We start from the raw sequence: 20,698 nt of genomic DNA on the forward strand, positions 1-20,698 counted from the left end.
CTGTATGCGGGTCTCTCACTGTTGTGGCCTCTCCCGTTGCGGAGCACAGGCCCTGGACGCGCAGGCTCAGTGCCCATGGCTCACAGGCCCAGCCGCTCCGCGGCATGTGGGATCTTCCCGGAACAGGGCACGAACCCGTGTCCCCTGCATCGGCAGGCAGACTCTCAAGCACTGCGCCACCAGGGGAGCCCTTTTTTTTTTTTTTTTTAGTATAGTTTTTAGCACTTGCTTTCATTGGATGATTTGTTTTTTGGTTTCGCTGCTCTCTTCATTCTTTCTCCTTTTTTTATTACCTTTTTTATTTTTAATAGTTTTTTTCTATTTTAATAACTTTATTTTATTTATTTATTTATTTATTTATTTCCCTCCCTCCCTCCCTTTTCTTCTGAGCTGTGTGGCTGACAGGGTCTTGGTGCTCTGGCTGGGTGTCAGGCCTCAGCCTCTGAGATGGAAGAGCCAAGTTGAGGACACTGGACCACCAGAGACCTCCTGGCCCCACATAATATCAATTGGCGAGAGCTCTCCCAGAGATCTCTGTCTCAACAATAAGACCCAGTTCCAGTCAACGAGCACCAAGCTACAATGATGCACACTTTATGCCAAACAACTAGCAAGACAGGAACACAAAACCACCCATTAGTAGAGAGGCTGCCTAAAATCATAATAAGTTCAGAGACACCCCAAAACACACCACCGGGTGTGGTCCTGCCCACCAAAAACACAAGACCCAGCCTTATCCACCTGAACACAGGCACCACTCCCCTCCACCAAGAAGCCTACACAACTCACTGAACCAACCTTAACCACTGGGAGCAGACACCAAAAACAATGGGAACTACGAACCTGCAGCCTGTGAAACGAAGACCCCAAACACAGTATGTTAAACAAAATGAGAAGACAGAGAAATACACAGCAGATGAAGAAGTAAGGTAAAAACCCACCAGACCAAACAAATGAAGAGGAAATAGGCAGTATACCTGACAAAGAATTCAGAGTAATGATAGTAAAGATGATACAAATTCTTGGACAGAGAATGGAGAAAATACAAGAAATGTTTAACAAGGACCAAGAAGAACTAAAGGGCAAAAAACAATGATGAAGAACACAATAAATGAAATTAAAATTCTCTAGAAGGAATCAATAGCAGAATAACAGAGGCAGAAGAATGGATAAGTGACCTGGAAGATAAAATAGTGGAAATAACTACCACAGAGCAGAATAAACAAAAGAGAATGAAAAGAATTGAGGACAATCTCAGAGACCTCTGGCACAACATTAAATGCACCAACATTTGAATTATAGGGGTACCAGAAGAAGTAGAGGAAAAAAAAAAAGGGACTGAGAAAATACTTGAAGAGATTATAGTTGAAAACTTCCCTATATGGGTAAGGAAATATTCAATCAAGTCCAGGAAGTGCAGAGAGAGTCCCATATAGGATAAATCCAAGGAGAAACACCCCAAGACACACATTAATCAAACTATCAAAAATTAAATACAAAGAAAAAATATTAAAAGCAGCAAGGGAAAAGCAACAATTAACATACAAGGGAATCCCCAGAAGGTTAACAGCTGATCTTTCAGAGAAAGTCTGCAAGCCTGAAGGGAGTGGCAGGACACATTTAAAGTGATGAAAGGAAAAAACCTACAACCAAGATTACTCTACCCAGTAAGGATCTCATTCAGACTCGATGGAGAAATTAAAACCTTTATAGATAAGCAAAAGCTAAGAGAATTCAGCACCACCAAAAAAGCTTTACAACAAAAGCTAAAGGAACTTCTCTAGGCAGGAAACACAAGAGAAGGAAAAGACTTACAATAACAAACCCCAAACAATTAAGAAAATGGTAATAGGAACATACATATTGATAACTACCCTAAATGTACATGGATTAAATGCTCCAACCAAAAGACAAAGACTGGCTGAATGGATACAAAAACAAGGCCTGTACATATGCTGTCTGCAAGAGACCCACTTCAGACCTAGGGACACATACAGACTGAACGTAAGGGGATGGAAAAAGATATTCCATGCAAATGCAAATCAAAAGAAAGCTGGAGTAGCAGGTCTCATATGAGAAAAAATAGATTTTAAAATAAAGACTATTACAAGAGACAAAGAAGAACACTACATAATGACCAAGGGATCAATCCAAGAAGAAGATACAAAAATTGTAAATATTTATGCACCCAATACAGGAGCATCTCAATACACAAGGCAAATGCTAACAATGATAGAAGGGGAAATCAACAGTAACACAATAATAGTAGGGAACTTTAACACCCCACTTTCACCAATGGACAGATCAACCAAAATGAAAATAAGTAAGGAAATATAGCTTTAAATGATACATTAAAAAACATGGACTTAATTGATAGTTATAGGACATTCCAACCAAAACAACAGAATGCACTTTTTTCCCAAGTATTCATGGAACATTCTTGATTTGCGACCCAAGCTATAATCTAGCTTGGGTCACAAATCAAGCCTTGGTAAATTTAAGAAAATTGAAGTCGTACCAAGTATCTTTTCTGACAACAATGCTATGAGACTAGAGATCAATTAGAGGAAAAGAGCTGTAAAAAATACAAACACATGTTGGCTAAATAATACACTACTAAATAACCAAGAGATCACTGAAGAAATCAAAGAGGAAATCAAAAAATACCTAGAAACAAATGACAATAAAAACACGATGACCCAAAACCTGTGGGATACAGTAAAAGCAGTTCAAAGAGGGCCGTTTATAGCAATACAGTCCTACCTCAAGAAACAAGAAACATCTCAAATAAACAACCTAAGCTTACAACTAAAGCAATAGGAGAAAGAACAAAAAAACCCCCAAAGTTAGCAGAAGGAAAGAAATCATAACGATCACATCAGAAATAAATGAAAAGGAAATGAAGGAAACAATAGCAAAGATCAATAAAACCAAAAGCTGGTTCTTTGAGAAGATAAACAAAATTGATAAACCATTAGTCAGACTCATCAAGAAAAAAAGGGAGAAGACTCACATCAATAGAATTAGAAATGAAAAAGGAGAAGTAACAACTGACACTGCAGAAATACAAAAGATAACGAGAGGTTACTACAAGCAACTATATGCCAATAAAATGGACAACCTGGAAGAAAAAAATGGACAACCTGGAAGAAATGGACAAATTCTGAGAAAAGCACAACCTTCCGAGACTGAACCAGGAAGAAAAAGAAAATATAAACAGACCAATCACAAGCACTGAAATTGAAACTGTGATTAAAAATCTTCCAACAAACAAAAGCCCAGGACCAGATGGCTTCACAGGCGAATTCTATCAAACATTTAGAGAAGAGCTAACACCTATCCTTCTCAAACTCTTCCAAAATATAGCAGAGGGAGGAACACTCCCAAACTCACTCTACGAGGCCATCTCCACCCTGATACCAAAACCAGACAAAGATGTCACAAACAAAGAAAACTACTGGCCAATAACACTGATGAACATAGATGCAAAAATCCTCAACAAAATACTAGCACACAGAATCCAACAGCACATTAAAAGGATCATACACTATGATCAAGTAGGGTTTATCCCAGGAATGCAAGGATTCTTCAATATATGCAAATCAATCAATGTGATACACCATATTAACAAATTGAAGGAGAAAAACCATATGACCATCTCAATAGATGCAGAAAAAGCTTTTGACAAAATTCAATACCCGTTTATGATAAAAACCCTCCAGAAAGTAGGTATAGAGGGAACTTTCCTCAACATAATAAAGGCCATATATGACAAACCCACAGCCTATATCATTCTCAATGGTGAAAAACTGAAACCATTTCCACTAAGATCAGGAACAAGACAAGGTTGCCCTTGCCCACTCTCACCACTATTATTCAACATAGTTTTGGAAGTTTTAACCACAGCAGTCACAGAAGAAAAAGAGATAAAAGGAATCCAAATCAGAAAGGAAGTAAAACTGTCACTGTTTGCAGATGACATGATACTATACATAGAGAATCCTAAAGATGCTACCAGAAAACTACTCGAGCTAATCAATGAATTTGGTTAAGTAGCAGGATACAAAATAAATGCACAGCAATCTCTTGCACTCCTATACACTAATGATGAAAAATTTGAAAGAGAAATTAAGGAAACATTTCCATTTACCATTGCAACAAAAAGAATAAACTACCTAGGAATAAACCTTCCTAATGAGACAAAAGACCTCTATGCAGAAAACTATAAGACACTGATGAAAGAAATTAAAGATGATACAAACAGATGGAGAGATATACCATGTTCTTGGATAGGAGGAATCAACACTGCAAAAATGACTATAGTACCCAAAGCAATCTACAGATTCAATGCAATCCCTATCAAACTACCACTGGCATTTTTCACAGAACTAGAACAAAAAAATTGCACAATTTATACGGAAACACAAAAGACCCCGAATAGCCAAAGTGATCTTGAGAAAGAAAAATGGAGCTGGAGGAATCAGGCACCCTGACTTCGGACTATACTATAAAGCTACAGTAAACAAGACAGTATGGTGCCAGCACAGAAACAGAAATATAGATCTGTGGAACAGGATAGAAAGCCCAGAGATAAACCCACACACATATAGTCACCTTATCTTTGATAAAGGAGGCAAGAATATACAATGGAGAAAAGACAGCCTCTTCAATAAGTGGTGCTGGGAAAACTGGACAGCTACATTTAAAAGAATGAAATTAGAACACTCCCTAGCACCATACACAAAAATAAACTCAAAATGGATTAAAGACCTAAATGTAAGGCCAGACACTATCAAACTCTTAGAGGAAAACATAGGCAGAACACTGTATGACATCAATCACAGCAAGATCCTTTTTGACCCACCTCCTAGAGAAATGGAAATAAAAACAAAAATAAACAAATGGAACCTAATGAAATTTAAAAGTTTTTGCACAGCAAAGGAAACCACAAATAAGATGAAAAGACAACCCTCAGAATGGAAGAAAATATTTGCAAATGAAGCAACTGACAAAGGATTAATCTCCAAAATATACTAGCAGCTCATGCAGCTCAATATCAAAAAAACAAACAACCCAGTCCAGAAACTGGCAGAAAATCTAAATAGACATTTCTCCAAAGAAGATATACAGATTGCCAAGAAACACATGAATGTATGCTCAACATCATTAATCATTAGGGAAACGCAAATCAAAAGTACAATGAGGTATCACCTCACACCAGTCAGAATGGCCATCATCAAAAAATCTATAAACAATAAATGCTGGAGAGGGTGTGGAGAAAAGGGAACCCTCTTGCTCTGTTGGTGGGAATGTAAACTGATACAGCCACTATGGAGAACAGTATGGAGGTTCCTTAAAAAACTAAAAACAGAGCTACCATATGACCCAGCAATCCCACTACTGGGCATATACCCTGAGAAAACCATAATTTAAAAAGAGTCATGTACCACAATCTTCATTGCAGCTCTATTTACAATAGCCAGGACATGGAAGCAACCTAAGTGTCCATCAACAGATGAATGGATAAAGAAGATGTGGCACATATATACAATAGAATATTACTCTGCCATAAAAAGAAATGAAATTGAGTTATTTGTAAAGAGGTGGATGGACCTAGAGACTGTCATACAGAGTGAAGTAAGTCAGAAAGAGAAAAACCAATACCGTATGGTAACACATATATATGGAATCTAAAAAAAAAAAAAGTTCTGAAGAACCTAGGGGCAGGACAGGAATAAAGACGCAGACATAGAATTGGACTTGAGGACACGTGGAGGAGGAAGGGTAAGCTGGGATGAAGTGAGAGAGTGGTATGGACATATATACACTACCAAATGTAAAACAGAGAGCTAGTGGGAAGCAGCCGCAAAACACAGAGTGAAGTAAGTCAGAAAGAGAAAAACCAATACCGTATGGTAACACATATATATGGAATCTAAAAAAAAAAAAAAAGTTCTGAAGGACCTAGGGGCAGGACAGGAATAAAGACGCAGACATAGAATTGGACTTGAGGACACGTGGAGGAGGAAGGGTAAGCTGGGATGAAGTGAGAGAGTGGTATGGACATATATACACTACCAAATGTAAAATAGATAGCTAGTGGGAAGCAGCCGCATAGCACAGGGAGATCAGCTCGGTGCTTTGTGTCCACCTAGAGTGGTGGGATAGGGAGGCTGGGAGGGAGATGCAAGAGGAGGAGATATGGGGATGTATGTATATGTACAGCTGATTCACTTTGTTATACAGCAGAAACTAACACCATTGTAAAGCAATTATACTCCAATAAAGATGTAAAAAAAAAAAAAAGAGAAAACTTTCGTGTGAACCACTGAACAGGAAGGAAAAAAAAGAAAGAAATGTAAAAACAAAGTCGTTGTTAATATTTTAGGACACCCTTCCAAGCATTGCTATGCACATATATACATGTGGACATGCATTTAAATAATTTTATAAAAATGTCTTACACTAAATGTATGCATATATAAAATGCTGTTTATCAATATATTATAAACATTTTTCTATGCACATAAAAATTTCCACTAGACATTATTTCAATGACTATGTAGTATTTCATTCATTATATGGATATAACTAACTCATGTATCTAACCAGACCTATGTTATTGGTAATTTAGATTACTTTCAAGTTTTTCCATATTTTTTTTTTTTTTTTTTTTTTTTTTCTTGCGTTATGCGGGCCTCTCACTGTCGTGGCCTCTCCCATTTGCGGAGCACAGGCTCCGGACGCGCAGGCTCAGTGGCCATGGCTCACGGGCCCAGCCGCTCCGCGGCATGTGGGATCTTCCCGAAACGGGGCAGGAACCCGCGTCTCCTGCATCGGCAGGCGGACTCTCAAGCACTGCGCCACCAGGGAAGCCCAGTTTTTCCATATTTTAAGGAATCTGTATTGATCATCGTTGAATCATGTTTGCTCACCTTATCTGATTATCTTCTCCCAATAAATACCAAGATGTGGAATGGCTGAGCCAAAGGATATACACATTTAAAATATTGTATTGCCAAACTGTCCTCCAGAAAGACAATACTGTTCACATTTCCCTCTATGAATGCAAGAGAGTGTTCGTTTCCCTTTAATCTTCTTTGCCAATTCTCAGTTTTAAAAGTGTTTACCAACCTAATAGGTCAAAAGATTTCCCATTCTTTATTTAACTTACATTTCTTTGATTATTCATATATTTATTTTATATTCTTGCATTTATTATTTTTGAATGGCTTGTTTGTAACATTTAGCAAATTTTTTCTATTTTTTTTTACTTATTTGTGATAACTTTTGGTAAACTGGGAATAGTCCCCCTTTGTAAGCTGTGTTGCAACCATGTTTCAGTTTATCATGTGTCTCTTAGCCTTGATTATGATGATTTTATCAATAAAAAGGTTTTAAACTTTATTTAGCCAGTTACACATTTTTTTGTACCTGATTTGTAACATTTGAGAGGCATCATTAGAAATGCCCTCTTTACCTAAACTTTCTAAAAATGTTCACTCATAGTATGCAGGCTCTTACAGTTTTATTTTTTACATATAATCTGGAAATTGCTTTGGTACAAGAAGCAAGGTAGTGATCCAGCTCTTTATTTTTCCCTCTAACACCTACTGTGGTCATCTCAACACCACTTATTAAATGGGCTATTTTTTTTACCCAGTAATTTGAAATCCACTCGTCTCCCTAACTTTCTTTGTTTTTTTCGTTCAATTTTTTTTAAATTAATAAATTCAAGGCTGCAATCATCAGGAGGCTGTGCTCCTTCCTGCCATGGCAGAGGAAGGATAAGCATTATGCTCATAATATGGTTTTATAATCATAACCTGCAAGTGGCCTTAAGCTGAAACTGAACTTCTTGGCTCAGTGCTATGAAAAACAAAACCATGGCATCAACTAGATGAAAAACATAAGATGTTATGCTTGGCAAGTATCCCATACCTCTTTAAGCAACAATAACCCTAATCATAAGACAACTCAGCTACTTAGGGTTTTTCTGTGGAGCTAATGCTTCCTGATGGATCTACACAATGTAGGTCTGCCCCCAATTAGATGATCTACAGATACCATCCTCAGCCTCCTTTGTGATGGAGAAAGATCATTGGGAACACCTGCCATTTAAACTGTTGATGCTCAAATAAATTTTCATAATGCTTTATGGATTATAATTCTGGGTATTCAGTGAAAATTTGTGGAAGGGCTTGAGATGATTCAAAGCTCTACTTCTGAGAAAAATGGTTCTGCCAAAGGCACCACAACAGGCCCCTGGTAGCGGAGTAGAATGATTGTCTGGGAATCAATACCAGTTGAACTCCTAAATGATCACATGGAGAAGGAAGCTCTGCTACTTGTCCTCCTGGCATTTTAAGTATATGGGTATCTCTAATTAGCAAGTAAGAATCTTGGTGTTATTCATACTAGTTTAGAGGAAGTCAACCTGAACTTGACTGGAAACTTAGCACCTGCCCAAAAAACACCCTCTGACCCACAGGTGAGAGAGCCCACATGGTGAAATACCATAAAGAAGTGATTTATTCTTCTAAATATTATTAGGAAGCTAATGGTAACCTTAGCTCTGCCTTTTCTGTGTGAAGATTTAATGGTATGCAGAGGCAAGATCACAAACATTCACATCAAGTACCATTAATGTCTTTTGGAAAACTGTAGCTGAAGACATTGGCTGTCATGTTACCCATATCACATAAAGGGGCCTCAGACCTAAAGGTGATATAAATAGATTCTCAGGTGTCTAGTGCATTTAGCTCCTCTGTTTGCTTTAGTGGTTACTCTGTTTTAAAATATTTTTTCTTTGTATTTTAACACTGTGAGTTCCTTTACGTCACTTTCGAAGTCTAGAGAATGTACGTGTCAGAAATGGAGGGACTTTAACTATTTTGTTCGCCACTATATTCCCAGTCACCAGAAGAGGGCCTGCCCTGCGGTTTGCAGTCAATGTGTTGAACAAACAACTAGAAAATAAACGATTCAAGAAATATACACATACATATACATACACAAACAAAAACTGCCAGGTGTGTTGTGCAGGGACACTCATTTTACTAGCAATAATCCAAAGGTAAAGAAAGTTTTTGTTTGTAATCTCCTTCATTCATTCAGTATATCTTCACCGTGCATCTGCCACATGCCAGAACCCCTCTGACACAGTTGTTGCTCCTGAAGGGCTCATATATCTACCAGAGTTAAGTCAAGGGATCATCAGACAATCATGGGACAATGTAATGAGGACAATGGTAAGAGGTGTGTGCAGATATCCAGGGAACTCATGGGAGCGCACTTAGCCAGCTGGAAATCCAGGGAGTAGGGGGCTGGGGCGTGGGGACCATTCTCCTGAATAAAGGTTCTGGCCAAGGTGCGCCTCTGTGGATGAGGAGGTGTCAGCTGCGGGGAGACAGGGGGAGGCAGGTGTGCCAGGTGGAGCAGAGGGAACCAGCAGGCAGGAGGTGAGGAACCAGAAAGAGCTGGATGTGGCTATGGCATCAGGTAGACGACCCGAAGTGGTGAGAGGTGAAGCAATAGGGAAGAGGCAGCCTGACACATGCTAAGAGCCTGTAATTTTCCCTCTTGGCAATGGGGAGCTTTTCAGTGGGTTTATATCAGAAAGGGGCCTGGTGAGATCTGCACCTTAGATGGGTCGCCCTGGCTGGCTGGAAAATGGACTAGAGGGAGATAAGGTGCAGGTCGGCAGGACTAGTTAGCCCAGGTGAGAGTTGACTAGAGCTTGGAATAGCATGTGCTTACAGAAATGGAGAAACGCAAAGGAGAAATATTTTGGAGAAGATCATGTACTTTAATTCTCTCTTTCATAGTTGCTAGTGTTTTTATTCTATACTTCATTATTACTGGTATTCTCCGATAACTTCTAAGGATCTCTTGTTTTGTGAGTTTTCTTTTTGTTGCCTCCTACACTATCCTTTATTCCAAATGTTTTTATGACAATTCTTGAGGCAAAAACTAGAAAGTAACAACCACTAAAGCTGTCATGACAAAGAACAGCCATTTCTCTGCTTGCTTAGTGAGAGCAGCAGACAAGAAAAATATAAAGCTGACCTTGCTAAATTTACTTCTGTGGGTATACAGATCTTCAGATAAAAAAGCAGGTATTGGGAATATTTAAAAATTTATTTGTAAGGTTTATCTAATCCTATTACAGCAAGGGAAAGGACTTTAAGGTCACCCTATAGACTTGCCCAAATACCTACACTTCAATTAAGATGAAAAAATAAATCATCTTTAAAATAGGTGTTAGAATATGACAGAATATAGAGACAATATTCGCAAAAGACACTCTCCCTGTCAGCAATCTTCCAGAAGAGTATCTTTGCAGTCATTTTTTTCTCTTTTCCACAGTGAGGATAAGACAGTGAGCTAATAATTCAGCCCTGTTTTTCACAGCTGCCCCCAACATCTGACTGACGTTACCTTATGCACAATGAGCTCGTGAGTGCCATCTGGAAGAGTCCTACCGTCTTCCTGCATCAGAGGGACAAAGGAGAAGCCAAACAACTTCTTCTCTCCTTTCTCCTTTGCTGTAGGGGAAAAAAAGATTAGTCAACTTTTTTGAATTAATTGCAGTATAGTTGATTTACAATGTTGTGTTAGTTTCAGGTGTACAGCAAAGTGATTCAGTTATATATATGTATATATATTTTTTCAGATTCTTTTCCCTTATAGGTTATTACAAGATACTGAGTATAATTCCCTGTGAAAATTAGTCAATTATTTAAGTGTATGCTTACACAACTGTGTTCAGATACATAGACTGTGACGATGCGTGATCGTCAAGAAATATACCCCCCAATACACACACACACACCAGCTCCTTTTACACAATGAAGAGCAGCTTTTATGATGGGACCTCTATGTACAGTAGCCACCCTCTAACCCCATATTCCTGCCTCATAATCTGCAAGTTACACTCCTTGACTAATTTGCTTCATGGGATTCACTATCTGAAATTATGGTGTTTTTTTTGTTTTTTTGTTTTTTTATATTTGTGGATTTCCTGTTTCTTCTCCTCACAACCTACCCTCCACTCCTGAACGTAAGCACCATGGAGGGCAGGATTCCTGTCTAATTAAGTTAATCTATGCTTGGTATCTCAAAGAATGCCAAGAACATAGTAGGTTCTCAATAAATGTACAGTAAACAAATGAACGAGTGAATGAATGAATGTGAAATGCAATATTTTGCTTACTCCTCCTGGAAAGGGAGGCTCTCAGCTCTGCTTTGGTCCATGACAGAACTCTCCCTACAGCCACATATGCAAACACAGAGCCCTACAGAAGCCACCTCCTTGGAATAAGGCATGCTGAAAAACATAAACAGCATTCTATAGTTTGATCAAAGTGATTAGTTATATATATGTATATATATTTTTTCAGATTCTTTTCCCTTATAGGTTATTACAAGATACTGAGTATAATTCCCTGTGAAAATTAGTCAATTATTTAAGTGTATGCTTACACAACTGTGTTCAGATACATAGACTGTGACGATGCGTGATCGTCAAGAAATATACCCCCCAATACACACACACACACCAGCTCCTTTTACACAATGAAGAGCAGCTTTTATGATGGGACCTCTATGTACAGTAGCCACCCTCTAACCCCATATTCCTGCCTCATAATCTGCAAGTTACACTCCTTGACTAATTTGCTTCATGGGATTCACTATCTGAAATTATGGTGTTTTTTTTGTTTTTTTGTTTTTTTATATTTGTGGATTTCCTGTTTCTTCTCCTCACAACCTACCCTCCACTCCTGAACGTAAGCACCATGGAGGGCAGGATTCCTGTCTAATTAAGTTAATCTATGCTTGGTATCTCAAAGAATGCCAAGAACATAGTAGGTTCTCAATAAATGTACAGTAAACAAATGAACGAGTGAATGAATGAATGTGAAATGCAATATTTTGCTTACTCCTCCTGGAAAGGGAGGCTCTCAGCTCTGCTTTGGTCCATGACAGAACTCTCCCTACAGCCACATATGCAAACACAGAGCCCTACAGAAGCCACCTCCTTGGAATAAGGCATGCTGAAAAACATAAACAGCATTCTATAGTTTGATAAGAGCTTACTGCAGTAGTATTCTGGAAGTCAGAAATGAGGCAATGAGGTTTTCAGATGCCTAATTGTGAATTACAACAGCTAGAAATGTCAAGGGTCACTGGCAATTGTTCATAGAGAAGGAAATTGAGATCTTACAATGTCAGGCAACCTGTTCTAGATCTCTTCAGTACCACTGCAGTTCTTTCCACACACCTTCCTTTTCTCCAAAAATGGAGAAAGCATGGAAAGAACCTGGTTTGTTCAACTGGACCCTCTCCTTGTATTTAGATGTGTAGGGCAGAGTTGCAGGGCTGGCAGCCATTATTGGCTGGACGGTTATTCTCTCCCACACAAGTGCATAAGCGGAGGTTATACTTGATAGAGAAGTCCAGCTTTGGGATGCAGTAAGACCCTCACTAGAGGTGTCAGATATGGTGATCCTGAGGATTAGACAAGAGGCTCTAGCAACAAACACATTGCTTCTGGCATTTAACCACAGGGACATGGAACCCTGCACAGAGAGTAGTAATTCTGGCTGGCTAGCTTAGGCCCCTAGCACGAGGACATCCCTGAAAATGTGATTATAGCAATGGTTCTTCTTTTTAAATCATTGATTTCAACCCCAGAGGTAAACTGGGGAAATATAAATATAAATATAAATAAAGTTAAACAAAAGTCACAGCAAAGATCTCTGGGAAGAGATTTCTATGTCAATGAGCTGCTGGGTATGGAACTTATGATTTAGGGGAGAAGACTTATTTACAAATAATTTTCTAAGTTGTCATTTTGGTGTGGTTTTTGGTATTCAATTCAGAAAGATAAAAAGAATCCAAGATGCATAAAATTAGCAAAGATAAGGAACAAAGCAACAGTTTCCCCAAATTTGCCTTCTGCTATAAAATAAAAATAAATACCAAACAAAGTTTAAAGTGCATGGCCTTTTGTCCTGAGCTATCAGATCAGGATTAATAAACTGAATGGACTGTTACGTATAATATGCATAACACGATACTCTTTTACTAATGAAAACCCTGAGTTCATGGATTCTACCTCCTAACTTTTCAATTCATTCTTTCTTGTACCTCAACTCCAACAATTCTGCCCCCTGGGACCCCCAGTTTATTGACCCATCCCTCCATTCCCCTCCACTCCAACTTCCCATTTCTGTGGTCCATCATTCTAATCACTTCCTTGAAAATACCCTCAACCCCTCCCCCCTCCACACTTCCACTAATAACACTGCACCCTTGTAAAATCCAATTTGTGGCTCATTCCATGCCTACACTAATCTAAGTTTAATTAATGTGCACTAACCACAAAAGCGCCCCAGGATAGGCAAACTTCCTACATTTACCTAATGAACTCACTCTTCTACTTTTCCAGACAATAATTTCATCCATTCTCCTCTCCTCTCAAGCCTCCAATACCTTGACACTTCCCGCACTTTCAGCTCATATAGAGAGAATTCCCACATGCCCTAGCATCCACCTATTACCCACCTGCATCTGTCTTCCTGTACTAGGTCTGAACTGCTCTTACCCAAGGCGAATTCTTAACCTTGAGCACCGGGTCCCCTGCTCCTTCCCCAACCCAAGGACACTGCTCCTACAGCTGTCCCCACTCTTCTATATCAGTTTCTCCTTTCTACTGAATGATTTCTCTCTAACAAACATCCTTTAAATGCTCCATCTGAAAAAAGAACAACACCAAAAAACCAACTTCTGGTGACCCACTTTTTTTTTTTTTTTTTTTTTTTTTTGCGGTACGCGGGCCTCTCACTGTTGTGGCCTCTCCCGTTGCGGAGCACAGGCTCCGGACGCTCAGGCTCAGCGGCCACGGCTCACGGGCCCAGCCGCTCCGCGGCATGTAGAATCTTCCCGGACCGGGGCACGAACCCGTGTCCCCTGCATCGGCAGGCGGACTCTCAACCACTGCGCCACCAGGGAAGCCCGACCCACTTTTTTTTTATAGTTACTGTCCCATTTCTCTGCTCACCTGTATTCTTTATAGCAAAGTTTCTCAAAAGGTTTGTCTATACTCACTGCCTGCCCTTTCCTCCAGCTTACTCTTTGACTCACTCCAGCCAGGCTTTCAACACCACAAATCCACTAGAACAACTTGTCAGGTTCAATGACCTCCATGATGCCGAATCAGGTGATAATTTCTCTGTCCTTATCTTATTTATCACTGGCACCTGACACATCTGATCAATTCCCTCTTGAAAAACTTTCTTCATTTAGTCTCCTGGATTCTATTCTTCCTCGATTCTCCTTCAACCTCACTGGCTAGTCCTTCTTAATCCACATAATGGCTACTTTACATTCTCCCCAAATCTAAAGGTGTCAGTGCCCCAGGGATCCATCCTTGGACTTCCCTTGCTATCTAAACTTACTTAGACATCTCACCAGTCTCATGGCTTTGAAAATCTTCGACATCTGTGATGTGCTGGAGCTGGCCTGTACTGGCTCACAAGAGCTGACAGTGTACATCTTTCCCCAACTCCAAGATCAGTGATGTCACGTTGGCAGCTTGAAATTGACCGTGGTGGGAGTATTTACCCCATGGAATCAGCAAATGCTATAATTTAGGGCTTCCCCTCCTCTCTCCATCACCCTGAGCACTGGTTAAATATTTACAGCGCATCACTGAACTATATGTTCTCATTATCAAGTTTAAGTCTTCAGCTTGGATCCCATTCAACTGCCTACTTGATATCTTGAATGTCTAACAGACTTCTCAGCCTTAACATATTTAAAATGGGATGTTTTGATTTTTGCTCTCCAAACAGATTCTTCCTGTTGTCTTCCCCACTTCATTAAATGACCACTTCATAATGAGGCCAAAATCTTGGGGTCAACCTTGAATTTTCTCCTTCTTTCACATCCAATCTGTCAATAAATCTGTAGACAAGAATCAAACCATTTAAATCTCTTACTTTGAGGACTGCACAAGCCTCCTAAGTGGCCTGTTCCCATCTGGCCCACCTACAATCTATCATCCATATAGCAGCCAGACTTATCTTCAAACTAAAGCCTCTAATGCCTCTTCTCACTCCAAATAAAGTCCAAAGTCCTTCCCATGACCTAAAAGACAATAGGGGATCTGGCTCCCCTGCTACCTCTCTGGTTCTCACCTCCAAACTCTCTCACTTGCTCATTCTGGCCTCCTTGTTATTCCTTGACAGTGCCAACCATATTTCATGGCAACCATGTTTCAACCTCAAGTGTTTTATACTTACTGTTCTATATGCCTGAAATATTTTTTCCCCAGATACCCAAAGGCTCACACCTTCACTTCTTTTATGTTGTTGTTGACACACCTCTTTATCAGAGAGGTCTATCCTGACTGCCCTATGTAAGACAGCAACATAGCACCACTGCTTTCTAGCACCGAACTCCAGTTTAGTCTTCTTCACTGTATTTAACACTACTTGATATATTATAGATTTATTTGCTCAAGTGTTGTCTGTCTTCCCGCTCTAGAGTGAAAGATCTATGAGAGGAGGTATTTTGTTGTGTTCACTGATGTATTTTCAATGCCCAGTAAAATGGTTGACATACCGCAGGTATTTAATAAATACTTGTTTCATGAACAAATATTTTAAAATAAATACATGTACACACAAAGAACAATTGGAAGTTCATGTGATAAAATGACTACACTGATTATTTGTAGGGATTTTCTTTCTTCTTTACATGTTGCTGTTTCTTCTGAATTTTAACAATGAACATTAAAAACAAAACAAACCCAAACCCTGTGGACAATGTTTGAAGTACAAGGACAAGATGGCAGAGATCTAACAGGTTCTACTGAAAATCACCTTTAGTCCAGTTTCCAAGTTCTGAGTTATAGTAACTTTCTCCAAATGTTCTTTCTCCTTTTTCTCCCATTTCACTTTCATTTTCCCCTTTTTCTTCCTTAAAGCTCAAAGCTCATATTAGGCCCAAGAGAGAATTTATAACAAAGATTGGTGGAAGGAATGGTATGGCACCATGGAAAGTCCTTTATTTTTTCTCACTTTAAATCCTACCCATGAAACTCTTCTAGGAATTTGGAAGAATGGTAAGACCCTGCTAGCCATCTCCCTGTATTCTGAAACATCTACAAAAGCATAACTGGTGGAGCTTCTGAGCTAATTCCAAAACGTTCCAAAGTCCCAACAACAAGACCAAGTACTTCTCCTCTCCCTGAATCTTGGGCGAGTTACATAGCACTCAGGCGAGGTCACCGCATATCTACTGGCAATGCCTCCATTCCTTTCAGACTGGAGAGGAGCCTGCTGCTTCCCCAATAATGTGATTCTTCTCTATCTCTTGATTTTATTTATCTATCTATCTATCTATTTATTTATTTATTTATGGCTGTGTTGGGTCTTTGTTGCTGCACACGGGCTTTCTCTAGCTGCAGCAAGAGGGGGATACTCTTTGTTGCGGTGCGTGGGTTTCTCATTGCAGTGGCTTCTCTTGTTGCGGAGCATGGGCTCTAGGCGTGCGGGCTTCAGTAGTTGTGGCGCACAGGCTTAGTTGCTCCACGGCATGTGGGATCTTCCCAGACCAGGGCTCGAACCCACGTCCCCTGCATTGGCAGGTGGATTCTTAACCACTGTGCTACCAGGAAAGTCCCTCTCTTGATTATTATACTGCTCTTGAAGCAAGATTCACCAGAACCTTCTCTGGTCACAATGTACACTACCAGAAGTGCACACTTCTGGGGCACAGGGAAAACCAGAAGATCCCTGGACTGGGGGCTGGTGGAGGCAGGGAGTGGAGGCTTCAGAGGGTGGTAATGAATGCAAAAGAATTAAAATAGAGACAACAGGAAATGATAACTTTATGGGTAAGTAATGTCCACATGAATAAATCCTGTAACGTCTGTATGTCTTGGGTTTTTTAGATCTATAAAATGGGGAAATTACTTCACATCATCTCTAAGACCTGTTTGAGTTGACATTACTTGATCCTCATTTGAATACTGTTTGAGGATGCACGGTGATGTAGATATATGCAAATCAATATGAATTGGAGCCAATCAGAGGCTTTTCTAGTGACTTCACATGCCTAGGAAAGTCCCCGAGGGTTCCCCTGAGCTGTCTGAGAGCTGGATCAGCTCTTGGCTGGAGAGACAGCAGATGGGTCAGGACTGCCTAAAACCACCTGAGCCAGTCAGGTCTTTACTGCTTCATCTTCTCTTTCTATCTAGTCTTTCCAGACTGTGAGAGTGATGAACTGGGTTTTATGAAAGTGACCAACTTAAGAAGAACCCTGTAGATTTCCATAGGTATTCTGTTTCCTTCCCCTCTTGCATCTATGTTTCCACAGAGGTTATTGGTTCTTCGAGAAGTGAGCTCATTCACCTCCCAGGACTTCACTCACCTTCGTTTCTCTCTTGTGGAGGTTTCTGGTTTGTCACACACTTTCTACAGATTAGCCCACACTGTTGTTTCAGCTCAGTTAGCAGACTACCCAGCACAACAAAGCCATGGAGACAATCCTGCCAAACACTTACTGGAACAATGCCGGAACTCGAAGCGGATGTGCGCTCCCCTGAATTTATCCACAGGGATAGGAAGTTTCAGTAGCTCGGACCACCTGGGACTGTTGTTATGATAAAGCACAAACGAGTGGTACTCGCTAGCTGGTGGCTCTCCAGAGCCAAAGGAGATAAAATCCTAATAAAGGAAATATGCAGGTTAAAGACAGCTTCATTTCAAGATGATGTGGGGAGGAGCAGAGCAATTGCTTTGCTGTATCTGCCTGCTCCCCAAATAGAACTTCAGGTGAAATTACCTCCTCAGTTCTTTACAGGCCTGTTTCTGCACTTGCTTCTGCTGACAGGCTGTGTCTGTTTCATCCTGAGGCTGGTCTCCCAGGGTCTACTCGGCTAAGAGTGGACCTCAGTGACATGAGTGAAATGGGCAACTGCGTGCCCAATTTGGAGTCAACTACATGATAAAATTCTCAACCTGCTACAGCCAAAAGCCTGTTCTGTGCCTTCTTGTAAAACTCACTAAACCCCGGGCTCACATGAAACACTTCTTCCATAAAGGAACCTGATATTATAACCCCAATTAGTAAGAGCTTAATCCTCATGCCCTATTTTGGTTAAAATGAAAATACATAGGATGACATATGATTTTTGTTTTGTTTTACCAATTGTCAAAAGCAAAAGTATGCCTCTTCAAAACTATGACAGATGAAAGGGGAAGAAGGAAATGGCATAAAAATGCTACATTTAAGGAATAGCTGTTATGAGGACATTGCTGACACAAACAAACTGTAAAAGCCTTTTTTTTTTTCCTACTTTCTTTTCTGAAAAGAAATTATTTTCATAATTAAAAAAAAACTACACAGGGGTGGAAAAGAAAAATAAGATTGGAAATACTGCAAATCAGAAATTAACTGATCTCATTAAAGATGAACCCAAAGCAAGGATGTGGAATTGTTTTACCAAAAAGAATCCAGCGTTAACGTACCTTCAAGGTCTGGCCGCTACTCTCTACAATGAACATCGTAACTTCCACATTTCTGGCCACACTCTGACACAAACAAACTGTAAAAGCCTTTTTTTTTTTCCTACTTTCTTTTCTGAAAAGAAATTATTTTCATAATTAAAAAAAAACTACACAGGGGTGGAAAAGAAAAATAAGATTGGAAATACTGCAAATCAGAAATTAACTGATCTCATTAAAGATGAACCCAAAGCAAGGATGTGGAATTGTTTTACCAAAAAGAATCCAGCGTTAACGTACCTTCAAGGTCTGGCCGCTACTCTCTACAATGAACATCGTAACTTCCACATTTCTGGCCACACTCTTTCCTCCTTTCTCAAATTCTCCCCTTTCTATAGTGATGTATAAATCATTCCGCATTTCACCTAGTAGGAGAGGAAAATTGAAACCATGTTATATATAGTAAAAAGTGTAATAAAGTACTCTGTCAAGAAAAACTTTCGTTCATAAAAAATAGTGTTATAGCATACATATAGAAGTAAAATCTACAATATTTATACTTTTATAAAAAGGTCCCCACCCTTACTACCAACATCCAAGAAAAGCAAAGGCCAGTTTCTGCTAGTCTGAATTAGCAATACTTAAGATGCACATTTAGGAGGACAGTACTGGGCCTGGGTAGGAAGGTGTTGTCAAATTTCACAATTTTCCAATATTTCCCTCATTTCATTTTTGAGGTGTGATTACAAAATGACAGCCTAGCAGGGGTGGCTCAAAGAAACCAGTCCTAATACTTTAAAGTCACAGCATTTAGAGAAGAAGAAATACCTAAATGGAAGAAAATGATAGGACTGCAAAGGGTACAGTTACAATTTAAATCTTTTCCAAAGTTCATGGATGAAATGACCTCACTACTGGAAGAATCCAGATTAGTGTTTATGAACACAGATGTAGAATACGTCAGTCATACAGACACACTTGGCTTAATATTTCTTGCCATCAAGCTGTAAAACAAATGAGAAAGGCCCTGGATTCAAACTGACATAGTCTATGTACACATATATCATCTATTTTTGTTTCTCCATTAGCAATTTATAAACTTGAATGCTTTTTCATCTTGCCCCTTTCTTATTACTGCAAGAAAAAAATAGAATATAATGCCAACTAGCAAAGTGAGGCAAACACGCTTGACAGCATGCTTTGATCTCTCCTGTAAGAATTAAATTAGGGGTAAACAGTGAGTGGATACGGACATGAGCAGTAAGTAAACAAAGTGTGACTAGAAAGTTTTTGAAGGTAAATGTTGGTGAGGTTGGCAAGGTTGAATTTACTTAACGTAGCTTTCAAACATGTGAAGGCCCAAAAGCAATATATTTTTTTCCTAATAAAAAATCTCTCCTTAAGAAAGTAAATCACCAGGCCTTTCTCGCCTTCTGACTTGGCCCACGCTCTGTCTGTGGAGTGTGTGTTTCTCTCTAAATAAATCCACTTCTTACCTATCACTTTGTCTCTCACTGAATTCTTTCTGCGATGAGACATCAAGAACCTGAGCTTCGAGATACACCAGAAATACATCTACACGTGGAGCAACTCCTACAGAACACCTACTGAACGCTGGCGGGAGACCTCAGACCTCCCAAAAGGCAAGAAACTCCCCACGTGCCTGGGTAGGGCAGGAGAAAAAAGAATAAACAGAGACAAAAGGATAAGGACGGTACCTGCACCCGTGGGAGGGAGCCGTGAAGGAGGAAAGGTCTCCACACACTAGGAGCCCCTTCGCGGGCGGAGATTGCGGGAGGCGGAGCGGGGAGCTTCGGAGCCGCGGAGGACAGCACAGCAACAGGGGCGCGGAGGGCAAAGCGGAGAGATTCCCGCACAGAGGATCGGCGCCGACCGGCGCTCACCAGCCCGAGAGGCTCGTGTGCTCACCCGCCGGGGGCGGGCGGGGCTGCGAGCTGAGGCTCGGTTTCGGTTTCGGTCGGAGCTCAGGGAGAGGACTGGGGTTGGCGGCTTGAACATAGCCCGAAGGGGTTAGTGCGCCACGGCTAGCCGGGAGGGAGTCCGGGGAAAAGTCTGGACCTACCCAAGAGGCAAGAGACCTTTTCTTGCCTCTGTGTTTCCTGGTGCGCGAGGAGAGGGGTTTTAAGAGCGCTGCCTAAAGGAGCTCCAGAGACGGGCGC

At 40.2% G+C, this 20,698-nt stretch overlaps 1 protein-coding gene across 1 annotated transcript in view; it reads right to left on the bottom strand.

Annotated features, from left to right (window-relative positions):
- DOCK4 (dedicator of cytokinesis 4) overlaps positions 1-20,698 on the bottom strand; it is a 282,165-nt gene that overhangs the window by 154,786 nt on the left and 106,681 nt on the right. The window contains 3 exon segments of the mRNA XM_007469745.1: positions 10,441-10,547; positions 17,576-17,738; positions 18,819-18,943. Coding sequence (XP_007469807.1) covers positions 10,441-10,547; positions 17,576-17,738; positions 18,819-18,943 — 395 coding nt within the window.

This window comes from Lipotes vexillifer, unplaced genomic scaffold (genome assembly GCF_000442215.2).
Source record: "Lipotes vexillifer unplaced genomic scaffold, Lipotes_vexillifer_v1.1 scaffold597, whole genome shotgun sequence".
Classification (NCBI taxonomy): Eukaryota; Metazoa; Chordata; class Mammalia; order Artiodactyla; family Lipotidae; genus Lipotes; species Lipotes vexillifer.